At 37.3% G+C, this 22,009-nt stretch overlaps 2 protein-coding genes across 2 annotated transcripts in view; one reads left to right on the top strand and one right to left on the bottom strand.

Moving 5' to 3' along the window:
* Positions 1 to 4,918: 4,918 nt before the first annotated feature.
* LOC111640525 (protein toll-like) lies at positions 4,919 to 10,259 on the bottom strand. Its single transcript, XM_023386545.1, has 2 exons — positions 9,729 to 10,259; positions 4,919 to 8,169 (listed from the first exon to the last, which is right to left on the bottom strand). Exons 1-2 carry the CDS (start codon positions 9,759 to 9,761, stop codon positions 5,332 to 5,334), a joined length of 2,871 nt encoding a protein of 956 aa, XP_023242313.1. The 5' UTR covers positions 9,762 to 10,259; the 3' UTR covers positions 4,919 to 5,331.
* An 821-nt stretch (positions 10,260 to 11,080) lies between these two features.
* Positions 11,081 to 22,009, top strand: part of LOC111640528 (RNA-binding motif protein, X-linked 2-like) — a 33,231-nt gene continuing 22,302 nt past the window's right edge. The window contains exons 1-2 of the mRNA XM_023386546.1: positions 11,081 to 11,177; positions 11,246 to 11,404. Of these exons, the coding sequence (XP_023242314.1) occupies positions 11,164 to 11,177; positions 11,246 to 11,404 (173 nt within the window). The 5' untranslated portion in view covers positions 11,081 to 11,163. The remainder of the gene's footprint in view (positions 11,178 to 11,245; positions 11,405 to 22,009) is intronic.

The following is a 22,009-nucleotide window of genomic DNA, read 5'->3' as shown; positions in this document are numbered from 1 at the left end:
TAAATCTACAGACGTTCGATTGTCTAGATTTCCCGCAAATAAGCGGAGGAAAGCAAAATGTAGCGTAGACATCGACGGATGGTTGACGTACATTTTTCTGGTAGGGATTTAAAGCGTAACGATTTAATATTTTTCTCACATTTAAATATATCAAATATAATGCAAAAGACTTAATATTTTTACAGTAGTTTGTAGCAGTAAACTTTAAATTTTATTATTAAATTAAAATTAATTAATGCGGAACACGTAAACAAAAAAAGTATGCACAAAGAACGTTAAATTGATATTTTTTGTTTTATTTAAAGTAAAATTGACTATTTAATTGTAAAAAAGAAAATTTCAGCAATATTTTGCTATGGCAACAAATATTCACATTTTGATCTCTTATCCACACTCAGATTCTTTAACAATATACAGTCAACACACCTTAATACTGAGAACACATATTTATTCAGCTAAACAAACGTTTTCAACCCATTTCATGGGCCATCATCAGGTTAAAGACGTTCGAATCAATCTCACTTTCGAACACGTTCAAATTTAAATTACATTAGAACAAACGTTGAAATTAAATTACGTAAACAAGCATAACGAAATTAATACAATAAATAAGGAAAAACAAAATAATATAAAAAGGAATACAAAATACGCTAATTTCCCACAATACAATATGTAAACATTTTTTATATAGCAACTCAGGTTTTTATTGAGCCTGGTGGATGTATCATCTTACGAGTTCTTTCTGATTATGTATTTCCATGCCGACGGTAAAATGGTTGCATCCTTATAGTTTAAACATTTATCTGTTAAGCTAGATCTGTAGATCTCACACTTCTCTGTTGTGGATGCAAGTGTTGGCGAGTGTACAGTACCTTTGTAATGATTCTGGCCTCTTCCCATTTAACTATGGATCCATCTGTTTGCGCTATTTTTGATAACGCTGTTGTACATCGGCTCTTTGCTACGTCATACTTATGCTCTTTCATCCTCACGTTAAGGGTTCTATTGGTGACTTCTATATATTCTTTATCTATTCCTAATTGGTCGTTCTTGTACGGTATTGCATACACTCCTGGTTGTTCTTTTTCATTAATTTTTTCTTTGTCATTTCTGAGCAACGTATATAATGTGGGAGCTCTTTTGTATACAATATTGATGTTTTTGTAGTTGGCGATTTCTTTCATAACCGGGAATAGATGTTTATTATACAGTCGACCCCCCTATAATTACGGTCCCTATAATTACGATTCCTATAAAACTACGAAAAAATATACGTATTTTGGAAATGTTGAGTCGGATTAGTGTAGAATCGATTAATTTTATGGAAGAAAACCTTTCAATCAGCTGTAGCCCGTAAACTTCATACGTGTCGGGCTGTGATTGGAACGACTTGTAAGAAATCGAATTCCTAATAAATTGGAACGTATCTATATCTTATAGGGGGGTCGACTGTATGTGAATTTTGTGATGTTGCTACGTTCATCCGATTTTTTCTTTTTGCCATTTCTAGGATCGTTGTATGCGGTAATTAGACGTTCTACAGATCTTGTTCCAAATTCCAACCCTTTCGCCTCTTCTTTAATTCTATTCAGCTCCTCTATTGTGTCTATCATGTTAGAGCAATATAAAAACGCTCTTCTGATTAGAGCCCTAAAGGCAGAGAGCATATATGAAGTTGGATCATTAGATGTCCATGGTATATATATCGGATCATGTGTAGGTTTGATATACACCTTTGTGTACAGTGATCCGTTCCTAAATTCAATGTTAACGTCGAAGAAATGCAGTTCTTTGCTACTAATCTGTTCCAGGTTCAGTTTTAAACCATGCTGGTTAGAATTCATTTGGCTCAAGAATTATTGTATCTTTGCGTCGTTCTTCCATATAATAAGCACATCATCAACGTATCTTTTGTATAGGATTATGTCTTCATTATAGTTGATAAGTGTAGAGCGCTCCATTTTTCTCACAACTAACTCACAGAGCAGGCCAGACATTGGGCTGTCCATTGAGACTCCCCTTAACTGTTTAAAAACTATTTACCGTACAAAAACGACCAATTAGGAATAGATAAAGAATATATAGAAGTCACCAATAGAACCCTTAACGTGAGGATGAAAGAGCATAAGTATGACGTAGCAAAGAGCCGATGTACAACAGCGTTATCAAAAATAGCGCAAACAGATGGATCCATAGTTAAATGGGAAGAGGCCAGAATCATTACAAAGGTACTGTACACTCGCCAACACTTGCATCCACAACAGAGAAGTGTGAGATCTACAGATCTAGCTTAACAGATAAATGTTTAAACTATAAGGATGCAACCATTTTACCGTCGGCATGGAAATACATAATCAGAAAGAACTCGTAAGATGATACATCCACCAGGCTCAATAAAAACCTGAGTTGCTATATAAAAAATGTTTACATATTGTATTGTGGGAAATTAGCGTATTTTGTATTCCTTTTTATATTATTTTGTTTTTCCTTATTTATTGTATTAATTTCGTTATGCTTGTTTACGTAATTTAATTTCAACGTTTGTTCTAATGTAATTTAAATTTGAACGTGTTCGAAAGTGAGATTGATTCGAACGTCTTTAACCTGATGATGGCCCATGAAATGGGTTGAAAACGTTTGTTTAGCTGAATAAATATGTGTTCTCAGTATTAAGGTGTGTTGACTGTATATTCATATTTTGTTCGAATACGCTGTGTTCTATTCGAATATAATTTGTCAGTTTATTGTCAAATAATTTAATTTATAATTTTATTTTTGAAATTTTTTGAAAGCTATTTATAAATTAAAAATGTATCTACACATCTATTAGTTATTATAAAATGAACATTACATTGACAACATTTATTAATAATACTAGCTGCAAGGACCCGCCTCGCTGGGCTTTTATTTGTGGGCAAAAAGTAAAGATAGTGAAGATTAAGATAATTACATTATAGCCAACCTTACCCGTTTTCAGAGAATGCAAGAATTAGGTCCCCCGTTTCCAGACTATTTAGAACGTCTCCTAAACAGGAGACGTTCACGTCCAGTCAAACGAACTATTTTCAACGTTTCTGGAACGTTTACAATCGTTCTATAATTGAACCAATTCGAATTTAAAACGGTTCGAACATTTTTAAAATCGAAATAGAAAACCACTTTCAGCCCCATATCTCCCGCACCCTTATAGCTATCGAGACGCAACCACCTTAGTGCACGAATGGAGACTTGGGGGGCTACTACCACATACAAACACCATTCATGTGTGATGTGTAGTTTTGGCTGAAAAGTGAAATATAGGGACACACACGTCCATTTATATATATATATATATATATATAGATATAGATATATATAGATATATATATAGACTATCGAATTTCGTCTTAATTTTATAACCAATCGTGCTTTAAAAAAATAATTATAAATTTATTATATTATAATACACTCTGTCACAAAAAAATGTATGCACCCAGAAGAAATCGAGCCACAATCACGAAAGTCTGTAAGAATGTAGACTAATAAGAGATATGCAAATGATAAAAATTTTAACGCCAATGAGACAAGGCTAACGGCAGTACGAGCATATGAGATGCGCAGCTGGGAGAGTTTAAAAGCACAAGTGCTCGTGCCGTATGGCTATTTAAGCGAATCTGTCAACTTGGATGGATGGTATTGTGAATAGAAATGCCTCTGAGACGTAACAGGCAGCAATACGAGCAGTTGACGGAGTTTGAAAGGGGCCATATAGTAGGCCTCAGAGAAGCCGGTTGGTCAAACAGGTGTATCGGCCGCCACCTCTGTCGGAGCAATATGGTAGTTGCTCGGTGTTGGCAACAGTGGCTGACGGAAGGGAGAGTCTACCGTTGCAGAGGGTCAGGACATCCCAGAAACACAAATGAGCGCGAGGATCGTGAAATCAGAAGAGTGGCAACGTCCGCACCAACAACATCGCTATCATCAATTCGACGCCATTTACCACCGTCCGGGCATCCGGTGGCATCAAGGGAAACCATTAGGAGACGACTGGCCGACACTGGTATAAGGAGCCGACGTCCATTAAGACGCTTACCACTGACCCCACATCATAGGCAGTGTTGATTGGATTTTTGCCGACCTCGGGCAAGTTGGAGTGTGACCGACTGGAAGCGTGTGGTCTTCAGCAATGATTCCTGATTCAGTCTCAGTGCTGATGACCACCAAACACGTGTGTGGAGGCGGCCCGGCCAGCAGTCTGATCCGGCATTTGTTGTCGAGCGGCATACAGTGATTACACAAGGTGTGACAGTGTGGGGAGCGATTTGTTATGACACACGATCACCTCCAGTCGTCCTTCAAGGCAACATGATGGCTTGCAGTTACGTGGACAGCATTTTAATGCCGGTTGTACTGCCTATTCTATCAAGTCGCCCAGGTGCCATTTATCAGCAGGACAACGCTCGTCCACATACTGCAAGACTCTCCCAACAATGTCTTCAAGGATATGATGTACTTCCATGGCCTGCAAGGTCACCAGACCTCTCGCCAATAGAGCATGTCTGGGACGTGTTGGGAAGGCAAATGCAGCCGTCTTGTGATACAAGTGAATTAACTGCCTAGTTGCAAAGATTATGGCATGATCTTCCACAAGGGGTCATAGGTGACCTAATTGATTTGATGCCATGTCATGTTTTGGCTTGTATAGCTGCCAGAGGTGGCTTTATTACTTACTGATTTGTAACGTTTTTCATTCCATAACTTCTTAATAAAATGATCTTTTGTTCTGAATTTTTAATCATTTGCATATGTCTTACTAGTCTACATTCTTACCGACTTTCATGATTGTGGCTCGATTTCTTCTGGGTGCATACATTTTTTTGTGACAGAGTGTATTATATTCTTTATTATACTTAAAATTTTCTTGATGTTATTGCATCACTTTACGAAGTGTCTATATATGTAATTGCGTCAGTTTTAGCACCTATTTCATTAATTTCAATCAGACAGTGAATGATAGGGATGATTGTTTATTATAAACTATTTGATGAAAACGTTACATAAAATTGGGGTTCCGTAATCGTCCGAAATTATTATATTTTTGACTGGAAATATTAGTACCATTTTAGTACCACGTCCGTCTCATTCATCATTCAATTATTTTAAGTTTAACTTGTAAATTTACGATACGAAAAAAACAGAAATATGACATCATAATTTTCTATACATCGTGTTTATTATGTTCAGTATCACTAACAACAATGACAATGTAGCGAAAAATCGCAGACAAATCACGAAACAAGAAACAACTTGGCTTCATTCTTTTAACAGTAGCCAGCCAATTGCTTTTATCAACTATTGTTTGCGAAGAATATATTTCAACTTTTCCCAGAACCATTTCTCTCCCCACTTCAAGTAAGTTCTCGTCGAAAGCAAACGACGAAGATCGTCCTCCAGCTCCTTCCAATTCTCCAAATCTTCCACCAAAACCAAAACCAAACGATAAGCTTGGTCTTCCATCATCCTGTTGTAAGCCACACGAAACTCCACACTGAACCACATGCTGTCCAGAAACTGTCGAGACAACAATATCACCGTCCTTCTACTGTTAAGCACAGAATGCACGATGTTCTCGCTAATAGGGCTACCCGCCAACCAATCACGTTCGTGAATACAAAGGCGATAAGTGGGTTCCAGTCGATCCACCATCTCCATGGTTAAGTTAGAATCGGAACTATTATAACACACAAAAGCGTCGTACTTGTTTTCCTCTTCGTCGAGGACCCTGTAGCAACAGGGCAAGTACACGTCTCGACTGTACAGAAAGGCCAATATAGCGAGTCTGTAATGATAACAGGCAACTACGAGAACTGATGACATCAATAACAATACTACCGAAACTGTAAGAACGATTATTTGCCATAAAGGCCACACGGGTTCCTTTAGACAGAACACATCCAGCGGTATACTTGCAATTAGCTCGTGTGTCACGGAATTATTAACTCTATTGACTCTCTGGCAGGTTACGTTCTCGGAATCACGGATCTTAAGCAAATTCCGCGTGAACCACTTCTTAAAATGAACAGAGTGACAATCGCATTTCCACTCGTTTCTGGAAAGAAAGATGCTGAAGTTTGACGAATCTTCCACGCGCTTCATCACAGAAGGGGGCAAATCCGACAGCTTGTTTCCATCCAGAGCCAAATAGAGGAGATTATCCGGAACGACCCAATCGTTTAGTGACGTCAGAGAATTGTTACTAAGATAGAGATGGGTGACGTTTTTCCACGTAGTCCCGTCCACTTCGGACAGATTGGCAATGTGATTGTCGTTCAAAAAGACGAATGTTGCATTTGTAGGAAGATTCGCGGGCGAATTAGATAAATTTCTACGAGAACAATCGATTGTACTTTGTCCTTCTAGTGTCAAGTAGCACTCGCAAAACAAAGGACACTCCTCTTTCCGCGGACAGACACTGTAAATTGGCCAAATTTCTGTTAGTTTCTTTTCGGAATCTCCATTGCATCTCAGGATATTGGAATTTGGAAAAATGCGGACGGCGTTTTTGTCAAAATGAAGAAATCGCAAGAACTGTCTGATTCGACAGTCGCACTCGATGACATTTCCTGTGACGTTATACACTGGATAACTGTTAGAATGTCGTCGATAGTCAATGTAGATGGTGGATATGTTGTTGTGGTTGAGCAATATCTTGGTGCGCTTCTTGGTAAACACGGGTAGAGTGACTTGCCGAAATTGGTTGTGGGATAGATCGACTTCAGTCAGGTTGTTATTCGACCAATCAATATTAGGAAAAGTCTTCAGATTCGAGTTGCTCATCTTCACATTTTGCAAATAATTGCTGGAACCAAAAGGATATTTTGCGGGTAAACGTTCGAAGTTGTTATTCGATAGATCGATGATCCTCAAATTCAAAAGAGGTAGAAGTGTATCTTCGTGCAAGGAGGACAAATCGTTATCGGATAACCGCAACACTGCCAGTGTTGATAAGCGCTTGAAGATATCTTTATGTAAACTGTTCAGTCTGTTGTACGATAAGTCTAATGATCCGATTCTCTTTAAGTTAGAAAATACACGCGGTGGCAAAGTCGATAATTTATTTCCAGTCATAAACAAACGACTCAGATGTTCCGTGTTATTAAACAGTGCTTCCGGTAGACGTGTAATGTTATTAAAATCTACGAAGAAGTCTATCAAGGAGGTGGTGTCTGAAAATAAAGATTCCTCCAGACGTACCAAAGAGCATCCGGATGCCCAAAATAGTTCTAAGTGTGTCAAGCCTCTTAAGAATCCTTTGGGTAAGTTTTTTATTCCTGTATTTCCACTTATTTCGAGACCGATTAACTGAGCGAGGGAGGAAAGCAAATTTTCCGGAAGAACCGTCAGTTTATTGTTTTTGATCCGAAGTATTTCTAGGCTGAAGAGATCGGAAAAGATATCTTCCGAGAAGTTCTCGATTTGATTATCGGATAAATCTAAATATGTTAACAATGTGAGATTTTTAAAGAATCCACGTGGAATGTCTCTTAATCTGTTATTGTACAAGGTTAGTATTCTGAGATTTCTCAACTCTTGGAGTAGCTCCGTCTGAACACGCTGTAGATTTCCATACACTATTTTCAGAATTGGAAGATTTGTCAGATTTTTAAATGGTGGCTGGTGAAAGGAGGTGAAATTATATTCGAAAATTTGTAGCGAGTAGATGACGGGTTGGAAATCGAACGTCAGGTCGAATGTTCCTGCGGTTCTTATTCCGGACAGGGATACGTTTCTGACAAATGGCAGCTTTTCAATGTGCAAAGTTTGATAATTCGGTTCGATTTTGGTAAATGCAATTTGCAAATTGCGTATGACGAGTCCAGATAAAAATTCACTCAAACTAAAATTTCGGGAATAACAATTGCGCATTACTAAATTAAGGTCTTCTGTTTGTTGCAAACACCGGAAGATCCGACGATCCGGATCCGCTCCGTAGCAATCGATGAAAAGATAATCGACGCTAACAGCGACAAAAACGTTTTCGCTTAGAAGACAATCGGTTCTGGTGACCCGTAGAAAAAACCTGGGACACGGGACATTCTTCCATCTGCTCAAGAACTCGGTGCAACACTGAGCCAAAACGATACACGAGAGCAGGTTTAACAGATTTTTCACTTTTATTTCCGTGGCATTCTGCAAAGAAAACTTCCGTTTAATTCGTTATAAAGGGGTGAAATGCCGAAGAGAACGATTCTGAACGGGAATTATTTTGTATTTTTACCGTAATTTTAACGAGATGGCTACCGACTTAAATTATATAACAACGTAATTCAATATGTAAATTAACTGTTAATTAATTTTGTTATTTAAAGTTTGAGGGACCCCGCAAAAGAAAAAAAAATTCAATCGGGGCTCGCACCTATTGGATCCAGCGCTGCATTAGGTCTATCGTTAAATGCTAAGGCTTCTTCTTCTTCTTCTTCATTACTCTTTAATTACATAACATGAGTTATATCCCCTGATATCGCAGTGCATAATCAGGGATTGTTTACAATATAATCAAATTCATTAAGTACATACAATATGTGAGAGAGAATAAAAACACAGACAAACAAACATAGTAAGGAAAATGCAGAGAGGGTACAAGGGCAAAATATAAAGAAGATAATACAGTAAAATAAGTGTGATCGGTATAACATAAGGCTGCGACAATAGCCAATAGCAATAACAAAAGATATATATATCAGAAATGCTAAGGCGAAAGAGCTTAAGGTGGAGAGATCTGATGATTTTAATCGTAATTGGCGCGACGTTGGTGACGAGAAGGATTACGTTTCGACGCGTGCCAAATTTGAGGAAGTTCTGGGCATTGTTTACTAATAGGATTCTGTTGGCAGTAAGAAAAAACACTTCTTGCTCGTTTTGAGCCAACTTCAGTATTTTTTAAGTAGTCTGCAGATACTGACAGATGTCCTTACAGCCATATTATGGTCCCGCAATAGCTTCTGCCGCAATATACAAAATATCTTTTGTAGAAACTGTCGATAATCCCGGGCCATTTTCTACGATACTTTTATAAGAATCGATAATTTCTTTTTTCATCTTACGGGCAAAGTCTTAACTTTACGTCACGCATATACGGACGACAAACAAACATTCAAATAGATTTATGTAAACAGGACGTCCACCAGAATTTCTATACATGCCGTTACACCGTTACACGACAATTTAAATAGACAATATATTTTAATATTAATTTTTTATTTACTTGTTATTCTGTATGGATGAAAACTTACCAATTTACGCGATACCGACAGGGAATGTGTCTTTAGAAAGAGTGAAATAGGCCTACATCGCTTCAATTCTTTTTATAAGATTAAGAATTAAGTTATTTAACTTCGCCCGTTTTACTACGGACAGTCATCCGAACGTTCTTTCGACTAGAAATAAATATACAATTGTTCAAGGACAAAATGACGCAAACAGGAAAATCGACTCTTGCCACATTTAACGACGGAAGGCGAAATCGCCGTGTTTCCTTTGTATTTTAATAGAATTGTAGAAAGGTTTTCTCAAATAATATAAATTTATCCAAAGAGTCGGATGTAGGACTAAATATAAGCAATGCTTTAGTCTTGCTTCTAGTGTTTGGCATCGCGCGCTTATCGAAAGTTCTTTCATTTTATACAACGCAAACGTCATTGGCTATAAGAGGAATTTCTAAACGTTACGACGAATCATTAAACTCTTACCCTGAGGGAGATCCGTCGACGCTCCACCGACATGGCTGTTCGTTTAACTCCTTATAACGGGGTGGTGAGCAGTTATGTCGTTAAATCGATAAACACCGACAGAAAACTTTCTATTTCTCTTTAACGCTTAATGATATTGCAACGCTGATGCAATACCCGGTCGGAAAGACGGATGTGACATCGAGACGGGATTTCTCTCGAAAATCCCCTTTTTTCGGTGATGATTTTGGATTTACAAACGTAATTTTAAAAAATTATCGAGTATCGGCCGAAATTTAATAATTTTGTAAATTATTAAAATTTAATCTCTTTGTAATATTTTTGTAGCCAATTGCATCCCACCGACGCGGAATTTTTCAGATTTTATTCACGCGTTTATATCCTAAATAAGGACCAGATTCTTTTAGAAAGTTTCCGCCATAGATAATCTCGTGTGGCGTTTCGTGGACATCCCCGCTCTTCCGTATCCTCGGTTCTCTGCACCTTGTCTCTCACCTTGTGTTTTTTAATTCTGTGTTAACCAAATTTGCTAAAAGACATCGCGTCCTGGTCAATAAGAATTCAAATCGGAAATCCCGGTGTCAGGCGGACATGTTTCCTCCCGGGAAACCGATAAGCTATTGTATAGAAAAGTTTCCTTTTCTTCGGCCGATGACCCGGATTATTTCCTTTTTGACACCATTTTCGCATTGTTCGATCTACTTTTAAGCTGTTTTATATTTGTAATTCGAATTAGACGAGTGATTTTTGTTCTTACAGATGTACTCCCTTTAATTATTAAATATATCACCAGATGGCGACTAAATCGCGCACTCTATCCAAATTCCTCAGTTTTCGTTTATTAACTAGCCTTAATTTCGCCCGCGTACGTTTTTTATTGGTAAATATTCCACCCTCCGGCGTATAAAATCATTGTCTACGTATAACTTCATTTATTACATTACCAGTATCGCTACGTCATTTAACGAGTTAATTAAAATGAATAAATGAAATTGTAATAATAGAACTTTCCTAATTAAACAAACGTTGTCCGCTTATACGAGTCGCGATAATATATTTTTTTATCTCTCGTACTATTTTATTACTTTAAACAAATCGCGTAATAAACTTTTATCAAATTTTATTTTTTTATTGCCCGTGAAAAAACCGAATTCGTTTTCTTTTGTTTTTTTTTTTTTTTGAAGCGCATTTTCTAACTCATTAATAAATATCATTTTATTACTGAGTAATACATTTGAAAGGAGTATAAAATTATTTTTATAGTTTTTATTAATAACTTTTCGTTTTAAATATAATAAAAAAAATAAAATTAAGTCAAAGCCATCGCTTATTCTCGGCTACTTCCGGAATAGGAGGTGCATCGTTTTCGAGAGTATTACAAATGGTGGCTCGCAGTCGATTATTTTGACGAGTGTTTGGAAACGAAAGAAGAGCCATGAATCCTATGACGTAAGTTGCTATTTGTTGCTTAATTGCTTGAGAAGTCGTTTGAACGACGCAATATCATCTTATTACAGAAATGTAAAGAACATAACCAAGTTAAACGAAAGGGAAATTCAGTTAGGCATTAACGCCAGTTGTTCGTGGCACAAGATCTACCAGAAAAGTCCTTGGGTGTTCGTCGGCGGTTTGGATTACGATCTGACGGAAGGAGACGTCATATGCATCTTTTCACAGTAAGTCTCTCTTCTCTCGTAAAGTAAACTTTGCAGATAGAACTTTGGAAATTTGTTTTAAACAGTGTGCGTGTGTCTACGTAAGTACCTACAGGTGTGAATAAGTGACCTAAAAATGGTAAATGGTAAAAGTCCATCCTTTATACATGGGGCGTTTTCTTCTAATTTTGCTCTCTTAAGACACCTCTCTAGTAGACGTGTCCTATACGGAGAGAAATTCTGGTATACTCTTGTGGAGGTAGCGCAGTTTTTCTCGAGACGAATTCGATTAAAAACAACTAAACGACGGTTCCCCACCACAATAAACACCCCCGATCTTGTTCCTGATGATTCTACTCTGTTTTCGGAGCTAAAAAACACCCCGCCGGATGTTGCTTCTTGTCGATTGGGGAACGAATGAAGAACCGGCCGCGTTGGCCACTTCCTCGGACATTCTTCAAAATGTGTTCGAAAGAGCCCGTTTCTGCCAGAGAGAGCGCGTGGAGCAAAATGGCGCATACGTCGAAAGATGGGCTTGCCTGACGATGCCTTTTATTAGTAAAAAGTTCGGTGGCTTTGTTTCCCATCTGATCGAGTCTGAGAACTTATCGACTAGACTACTACGATGGGTTATGATATGGTGTGTTGCTAGGTCGAAGACTCGGTAAAATCTCTTTGAATTTCAGACAAAAGACTAAGCACACTATCCCGTGCGCCCTTCAATAATTTTTAAAATTTTACTTTCTTCTTTAAATTTAAAAGTTCTTTATTTGAAATTGCTAAAATAATTTTTGTTAACTTAATAAATAAATTTACGAACGTCGGTCGGCTTGACTTCGGGCGATATTACTACGCTTTATTGTTTTCTGCGGGCAGTGAAATGCGGGTCGTGACTTATTTTGTTGAGTCGGACGGTGGCAGCGATTGTAATATTATTTAAATTCCAGAGATATATATGCCAATATTCTGTCTTGCGTTAACTAAAAGGCGTTAAAAATCCCTTTATTTACTACACAGGTCTGCAAAAAGAAATTTTTTTCCAGCTGCATGGAATATTTTTGCTGAATTATATGTTTGAAAGATCGCAGATTCTAAAAATAACTTTTGTTACATCCCATGATGTAAAGGTTTTTTTGCAAAATAGAAACAAATTTTTGATAAAAACTCTTTATTTATTACAATGAACTAAATATATTATATTTTCTTACAACTAATCAACAAATTGTTTCTGATATTTATACACAATTTTAGGTCTACTCTTTTTTCTAATGAAACCTTTTTTCTTCTTTTTGATGCTTTTCCAAACTCGTTTCCAATTTCTTTCTCTGGTTTCTCGATTGAGCATCCAACAGTAGTCAGTTAACGTATTGACATCCCATTTTCCTCGTTAACGTCTCTCGATATCACGGACATCCTGGTGAAATCTTTCACTCCATTCTTCATTGTAGGCTCCCAAGTTTTTGGGAAAATAGTCAATACAAGAGTGTAAGAAATGAACTTTTAAACTCATCTCGCATCCTTGAGCTTCATACGCTGCTGCCAGCATGCATTGTACAATGGTTTTGTAGTCGAGGTCCTTAGTATTCCCCAAAAACTTATGCATTGCATTCTTGAAAGAGTCCCACGCTTCTTTTTCCTTTTCTCCCATTGTTTCCAAAAATCTGCTTTGTCTAGATCTCCAAGTTTCAATTTGAAATACGCAAATTAAACTTTCTTCGCAAACTCACTTATGTTTCTTTGTTGACTTTTCACTGTGTATTCACCACAAACATAACAGAAGCTGTTGGGAGAAATTATGCAACCTCTGCAAGTGATATTCCAGAAATAAAAATACAAGCGCAGTAGCGTTCGAATGCTGGATATAAACTGAGCGTGGCATTAGATGGCCAGCGAGCTACTGAACTTATTTAGCTTGTCGAAACACGATCTAATCCAACAGCGGGTTGTTTATATTTATTCCTAGTATGCCAGATAACGTGTCGAAACATGCTCACCCTTGCCAATAATATTACTCACTATTGCCTTTTAACCCATTTCTATACGATCATGCAACCTTCCTCCAATGCTAAAACTACTTAACCCACCTCCCCCTACCACTACTCTCTTCAACCATTAACATTTTTATTTATTTATTACAAANGAAAGAGTCCCACGCTTCTTTTTCCTTTTCTCCCATTGTTTCCAAAAATCTGCTTTGTCTAGATCTCCAAGTTTCAATTTGAAATACGCAAATTAAACTTTCTTCGCAAACTCACTTATGTTTCTTTGTTGACTTTTCACTGTGTATTTACCACAAACATAACAGAAGCTGTTGGGAGAAATTACGCAACCTCTGCAAGTGATATTCCAGAAATAAAAATACAAGCGCAGTAGCATTCGAATGCTGGATATAAACTGAGCGTGGCATTAGATGGCCAGCGAGCTACTGAACTTATTTAGCTTGTCGAAACACAATCTAATCCAACAGCAGGTTGTTTATATTTATTCCTAGTATGCCAGATAACATGTCGAAACATGCTCACCCTTGCCAATAATATTACTCACTATTGCCTTTTAACTTATTTCTATACGATCATGCAACCTTCCTCCAATGCTAAAACTACTTAACCCACCTCCCCCTACCACTACTCTCTTCAACCATTAACATTTTTATTTATTTATTACAAAGTCCAGCTATAATTGATAGAATTAAAGTGAGAAGTCTTCATTTTAAGGCCATGTTTAAAAAATAAAAAAATACTAAATTAAATAATCTCCTCTAAACACACTGTAAAATAAACGACTTACTTCTGCTGTAAACCAAAACAGTGCTTATTTCCAAATATTTTCACAAACGGTTTCGAACTTAGTTCTTCTTTTGGTGAATAAAACAGGTAGAATCAATGTTATTCGAAATTGAACGCAATGTTCTAAGGAAATCATCATGTTAAACTTGCGCATGCTCTGTAGATAGAAGGATCGCTTTTGGCTTCTCAAGTGTCGTAAATAACAGTTTGCCATGCTATCGATAAGGATAGTTCATCCTTATTGTNGTTCTTGGAAGTTTTGATTGACATAAGTTGGCGTGACATCCAACCCGTGAACTCAATACACCTAACAAATTAAACTTTCTTCGCAAACTCACTTATGTTTCTTTGTTGACTTTTCACTGTGTATTCACCACAAACATAACAGAAGCTGTTGGGAGAAATTATGCAACCTCTGCAAGTGATATTCCAGAAATAAAAATACAAGTGCAGTAGCGTTCGAATGCTGGATATAAACTGAATCCGCTATATTATTCCAAAAATCTGCTTTGTCTCAATCTCCAAGTTTCAATTTGAAACACGCAAATTAAACTTTCTTCACAAACTCGCTTATGTTTCTTTGTTGACTTTTCACTGTGTATTCACCACAAACATAACAGAAGCTGTCGGGAGAAATTACACGTCTGCAAGTGATATTCCAGAAATAAAAATACAAGCACAGTAGCGTTCAAATGCTGGATATAAACTGAGCGTGGCATTAGATGGCCAGCGAGATACTGAACTTATTTAGTTTGTTGAAACACGATCTAATCCAACAGTGGGTTGTTTATATTTATTCCTAGTATCCCAGATAACATGTCAAATCTGTTGCTAGTAGTTGCAGGCTACAGCCGTAGCGACATGGAGAGTTGCAGCAACAAAGCAATAGAACGGCTCATTCACTGGGGGAGCTGCACAAGCTCTTATTCAGCCCCGAGAAATCGGAGGTCCTGACGGTGGCCCAGACTGGAGTGTTGACTGGAGTGAACGAGTTTAAGTACCTCGGTGTTAGCATCAATCAGACACTATGCTGGACACCCCATCTGAGGAACGTTCGCAAGAAAACGAACCTCATGATAGCGGCACTATCGAGACTAGCAAGACAGGACTATGGCCTAAGCGGAGAAGTGCTCCGAGCCATCTATAAGATGAGCGTAGAGCGCATCGTCTGCTACGCCTGTGGTGTATGGTGGAAAGACTCTGCCAATGTCAAACAGAGCAGGACACTGCTCACGATTCAGCGACCCGCTGCACTGCGGATCATGAGAGCGTACAGATCTGTGTCCACGGACATGGCCCTGGTCTTGGTCGGGCTGCTCCCACTGCCCTTGGTTGTCAGCCAAGAGGCGGCCTTCTACAGAACCACAGTAGAAGGAATAGAGGCTATGCATTGTAATCGGAAGTACCCAGTCAGGCTCAGGCATCAGGTAAATGTCTTTAAAGTCCATCCGGCCCAAAGGATCGGACTCGACTGGGACGGGTGTTGAAATATACACCGATGGCTCAAAAGACGGCAGCTTAGTAGGTGCCGTGTACTGCGTCTTCTGTGACAAAGTACAAGTGTACGAACAGTCAGTCAGATTGAATGAGGAGGCTTCTGTGTTCCAGGCGGAACTGGTGGCCCTGGAGGGGGCATCTTGGTGGATCCTATTACATTCAGGTCCAGAGCCAGTCAACGGTTTACTCTGATAGCCAGTTGTCGCTACAGGCTTTAAACGACGGGTACCATCGCGATTTGCTGGTACACGAGATCAGAAGCATGGTGCTGAGGGCGAGGCACGAGCGACACGTTGCCCTGCGGTGGGTCCGAGGCCACATTGGGATCTTGGGTAACGAACGTGCCGATCAGCTGGCAAAGGCAGGAGCTAGCGGCCCATTTATAACAAGGACGGTGGAACCCTCGGCTACTTATATTAAAGGTACCTTGCTGAAACGATCAATGGCCAACTGGCAAGAGTGCTGGACACAAAGTACAGTAGGTAGGCCAACCTATGCCTTCGTGCCTGTAGTTGGCCTCACTCCGGTGTGTTGCAATTGGCTCATGAACCAGATACTGACCAGCCACAGGAGGTTTTCCCACTTCATGTCTAGATTCGGACAGGGAGATGGTAGCTGCTCCTGTGGGTGTCCTCGCGGCGACGCGAGACACTATGTACTTGACTGTCCTCTTACTGAGGATTTCTGCCGAGGGGCCAACCAAGTCGACTGGTCTAGGCCGCCTGAACAAGTACTTCGAACGCTAGCAACTAGTAAAGGAAACTTAAAGAAACTAAAGGATTTGATGGAAATGATCATAAATCTATGATCTATGTGCCTAGTGGACGCACTAGGCTGGGCCCCCTCTTTCTTGTAGGGAAGGGGACCCGCTGCTCGTTAATATATATATGTTTGAGCTGGATAATGTTCATGTTTGTGAGCTATAAAGGTTTAGTATTGTGGGCCAATAAGTGCAGAACAGGCTGCACAATATAAAAGTTATGCCAAGCTAGAGGCTGGGCCTGGGTGCGGAAGGGAGCCCGAAAGATGTATCATGTGGCCCAGTTATGTCATCCCTGTCTACCATGTCAGGTATCAGACCAAGCCGATGAACAAGGCATAGTCTCTTTAACCCTGTAGTGCCAATAGGCGGGGCAGGGAAAGAGTTCCTTATGAGGCTAACGTGTCAAAACACGCTCAACCNTTTATAATCTCTATATGTTCTTTAAATTTACGTTTATACATATCTTTTTCCAGATGAATTATTTTTGTTATTTCTATCTATTTTACACTTACTATTTTTTTTTTGTTTTTTTTTTTATTTTGGAAGCATATTTCTCCTTTATTACTGAAAAGAATTTTATATGAGAACTAGCAGATGAGCTCAGCGTTGCTCGAGCAAAAAGTAACAATGGCAAAGATTAAGATTATTAGATTATAGCCAATCTTACACATTTTCACCTGGTTTAAGAATTAGGTTCACTCTCTTCCGAGACTAATTAGAGAATCTTTAGATGGATCTAAAAATATGTTTGATTTCCCGCAAAAAACCACATCTAAAATAGTACAGTAATATTCAAGTTCGTAGTAATCCTTAACCTTCTTTCTCTCTCCGCGGAGGGGAGAGGGTTAAGAGTTAAAAATCCCTTCTTAAAGTGCATTCTTGTGACGTACCCTGTGTACCAAATTTCAACTTTCAACTCCTAACAATTTGGGCTCTGCGCTTATTATTATTATTATTCATCCATTTCAATTATAAGATTAGGGTCAAATTTATGAGAAATTTCGTTTTCACTACTATATTTATCAAATATCTATTTTAAAAAAATGATTAAAATCATTGTTGAATTTTAACTAAATAAATCTTTAGTATTTTAAAAGGTGTTTTATTTAAGTGACCTAAAAAATATAAAATAAAATAATTTATAAAATAAAAAAATTCAGAAAATTGGTCATTATAATGGAGAATTAACTTACTTGAATTAAATGATTAATTTTAAATTCTAAAATGTAAAAAACTTGTTTGGAACATTATATTTCGAATTTGGAATGAATTCAAATATTTGTTCAAATTTGTTTATTTTGGATTTATTGTTTTTGGGTTACCCAAAAGATGGAAATGATTAAAATATTTATTAATTGCCAAAATGTATACTATATGTGCCACTATTTAATTTCCTTCTTTATTATTTACACTTTATACTGACTAAAACTAAAGGTGGCCACACATGTTAAGGAAATCCTTTGAGGCGTAACTGTGCAGGCCTGGCCTTTGGGAATTCCTGTCAGTGTGTGGGAGAAAACTATACCGTTTTGGCAGCCTATACAGGCTGCCAGACTAGAAACAAAAAACCATTTTGATTTTCCTGCACAGTTTTGGACTGTGCGGGCCAACCGTAACGTGTGTGTCATCGTGACGTTCAGTTGTGAGGCCTCTGAGTAGTGAAAACGTCTCATGAATGTTTGGAAGAATTATTTTCTATAACCTTATTAACTTTTATTATTTTCAGATCAAAAATTTCTCGAGTAAATTAAAATTATAAATCTATATCTATATCTATATCTATACTAATATTATAAAGAGGTAATGCTTGTAAGTAAGTTTGGATGTAGCGGGTAATCTCCGAAACTATTCATCTGATTTCAAAAATTCTTTCACCAATATTTAGAATGGAACTTCGGGGTGGACATAGGCTGTATATTATTCCGTTAAGCATTCACATAAATTAAAAGATATAATCTAGGTTAATGTTTTTACTTCCAACAGATAGCACTACGAGTATGACTCCCTAAGTTTGCTTTTCTGTGAAAATGAACTAAACTAGATCATCTTCTATCTATATAAATAAAAATGTAATGTTTGTTTGTTCTTACCGATTCCTTTGAAATTTTCACACAATGCTGCATTCAAATACGCACGTGTTTTTATATAATATACATGTCGAAATTCCCCCCACTGAAGGGAGATGGTTAGGATTAATTAAGGCTTACCGTAAAGAACTCTACACTATTTTAGATGTAATTTTTTGTGTTTTTTATTGCGTTTTAATAGGGTACGTCAACAGAATGTACACTAAGAAGGGATTTTTTGATATTTCCCCCGCGGGGAAGAGGGACAGGATTAAGGCTTACTGTGAAGAACTTGTCTTTTATTATACTATTTTAGATGCGGGTTTTTGCATTTTAATAGGGTACGTCAAGCGAATGTACACTAAGAAGAAATTTTTCTAAAAATTTCCCCCAAGGGGGAAGTGTTATACATTTATAATGCAGTAGAGCGTCATTTATCCGAATCAATTGGGGACAGGGGTTGTTCGGATAACTTATTTTTCGGATAACCGATTATGCACGAAAAAATATATTAACCTATCCCGTGTTGAAATTTTTCTCCGTTGCGTGTCNGTAAATTAATTAATATTTATTATAAATACATGTACTGTAAAAAGCTTAACATCCATACATGAGATAACTTTGCTAATTTAACAGCTGAGGATCACTAAATACAAGATAAAAACTGTCGTGCCTTCTTATTGCGATGCAGTTTAATTAGTAAACAGTTTCAAGTTTTAATACTTTCAACATTGAAGTATTACATCATAGCAATTACAGTACTATAACATTATACAACACTCAATATCATACAAGAAATAAATACCGTTTTGTTTCAAGTTCTTGTTTTGTATTTATGTACACAATAAATTACAGGAAAACAAATGTTCTTAAAGATCAACTGTTTAAGGATCAACAAACTCATAATTTTCATTGAAATGATTGGTACCATTTGAGTAGAACCAGATCCAGACACGCCCTGCAATCTTCTATGATATCGTGGTTAGGTGTCTGAATGATTCTACCCAAAAGTTCCAATGCCAAAGATTTTAAAGATGGTCAATACAGGAATCCACGTGGATCAAACGAAGAGCTTTCAGATCATTTTCCAATACATGTCCGATGATTATTGTGTCTTTGTTAATAAAATTTAACAAAGACTGTCTCATTTCTGCAAATGGCACTAACAATTTACCAATCATTTCCGTGCATTTCTTCTTATGCCCGAGTATAGGTGACTGTGTCAACACGTTCATTTCGTATATTAATGTACCATCGAACGACAAGAGAATAATCTTATTGATTTCCATCCCGAATATTGTATAACACATTTCCATGTCCAATACAACAATGTTTTTTTCTAAGAAATTGCACTCTTCTGTAGAAAAGAAAATGTCTGACAGTCTGCATTTTGATGTGGATACGTGATAGTTATTAAAGAAACATCCCATGCTCGCTTCTTCCTTCTTACAACAGGCATATATTTTATTGTTACTTTCTGCATGGACAGGAATTAGTTTTTTTGGATGGTACACGCAGATGTCTTCCGGATCGTCCATCCACCTCACTAATAATATTACCCACTATCAACTTTTAACCTGTTTCTATACGATCGTGCAACCTTCCTCCTAACGCTAAAACTACTTAACCCACCTCCCTCTACCACTACTCTCTTCAACCATTAATATTTTTATTTATTTATTACAAAGTCCAGCTATAATTGATAGAATTAATGTGAGAAGTCTTCATTTTAAGGCCATTTTTTAAATAAAAAAAAAGAATACTAAATTTTAAGTTAACTAAGAATTTTACTCTAAATACAAACAAAAACTTAAGTGTAACCAAAAAAATTGGCATGATGGAATTTTTTGGATATTTTTTTCGTTTTTACCAAGTTGANAACCTTACTCGAATTAAATGATTAATTTTAAATTCTAAAATGTAAAAAACTTGTTTGGAACATTATATTTCGAATTTGGAATGAATTCAAATATTTGTTCAAATTTGTTTATTTTGGATTTATTGTTTTTGGGTTACCCAAAAGATGGAAATGATTAAAATATTTATTAATTGCCAAAATGTATACTATATGTGCCACTATTTAATTTCCTTCTTTATTATTTACACTTTATACTGACTAAAACTAAAGGTGGCCACACATGTTAAGGAAATCCTTTGAGGCGTAACTGTGCAGGCCTGGCCTTTGGGAATTCCTGTCAGTGTGTGGGAGAAAACTATACCGTTTTGGCAGCCTATACAGGCTGCCAGACTAGAAACAAAAAACCATTTTGATTTTCCTGCACAGTTTTGGACTGTGCGGGCCAACCGTAACGTGTGTGTCATCGTGACGTTCAGTTGTGAGGCCTCTGAGTAGTGAAAACGTCTCATGAATGTTTGGAAGAATTATTTTCTATAACCTTATTAACTTTTATTATTTTCAGATCAAAAATTTCTCGAGTAAATTNGTGAGAAGTCTTCATTTTAAGGCCATTTTTTAAATAAAAAAAAAGAATACTAAATTTTAAGTTAACTAAGAATTTTACTCTAAATACAAACAAAAACTTAAGTGTACAAAAAAAATTGATTAGATGAAATTTTTTTCATTTTTACCAAGTTGAAATCTGTAAGAAAATGTATAAAAATCCTATGCAGTTTTTTACTTGCAGACCTGAGCTATTAGCCGACGTACAGTATTATACTTGGCAATGCTCTGGTTAAGAGACGAGATGTGTTAAGATAAACTGAGCTACAAAAGCAATAATTACTTATTTATGTATCTTTGTGTGAGGGCCGAACTAACCCTCAGTAAAGTGTTATTTTCAATTTTATTTATTGGAACTTTAATCAAGTAAAATCGAACATTAGGCTAAAAGCCATAAAACTTATTTCCCACGGAGTTTGTTCCTTGTTGAATCAGATCAAGTTAGTCAGGGATGTGTCACCAGGAACTTTTGATGGAGAAGACATATTGGACGTGCGACCGTTAATAGCCATCATCTGACCTCAGGGAAAAACCCCAAGAGGAAAAAAAGAGAAAAAAAAAGATCCCGAGGTCAGTCGTCCTCCAAAGTTCGTCCGCTGAAGAATTTATACCGTGCAAAATATCGTGCATCCGCCGACCTTATCATAAGTATATCTTACCCACCTAAGTGCCTCAACACCAGTCGGATACCTCCCTCCGAAGTTGCTCCTGTTACCTGAACACTCTAAATATCAAGAACATTCCATCCAACACCCCAAGAATCCTGACGGAGAATCATCCAGTCATCAATCCTCGACTTCTCTATAAGGTATTTATCCACACGCGAATATCCTGTAACTCTCTCTCTCTCGCGACAGTTAGATTCGATAATCTAGGGATATAGAATATGGATATATATATATCAATCCAAGATGTCTATGATCGTATATCATGTACTCCTGCTCGTTAAAATAAATTTGTTATTGTTTATTAATCTGGAATCGAGTGAATCACTTCCTCGTTTCTCTCTCCTCACCTCTACTCCGAATCCAAGCGCTCACACGCTACCGCTCG

The sequence above is a fragment of the Centruroides sculpturatus genome, unplaced genomic scaffold (genome assembly GCF_000671375.1).
Source record: "Centruroides sculpturatus isolate CEXI.00-Female unplaced genomic scaffold, Cexi_2.0 scaffold1396, whole genome shotgun sequence".
Lineage (NCBI taxonomy): Eukaryota > Metazoa > Arthropoda > Arachnida > Scorpiones > Buthidae > Centruroides > Centruroides sculpturatus.
The sequence above is the reverse complement of the archived record's forward strand: the minus strand, read 5'-3'. Positions and strand labels throughout refer to the sequence as shown.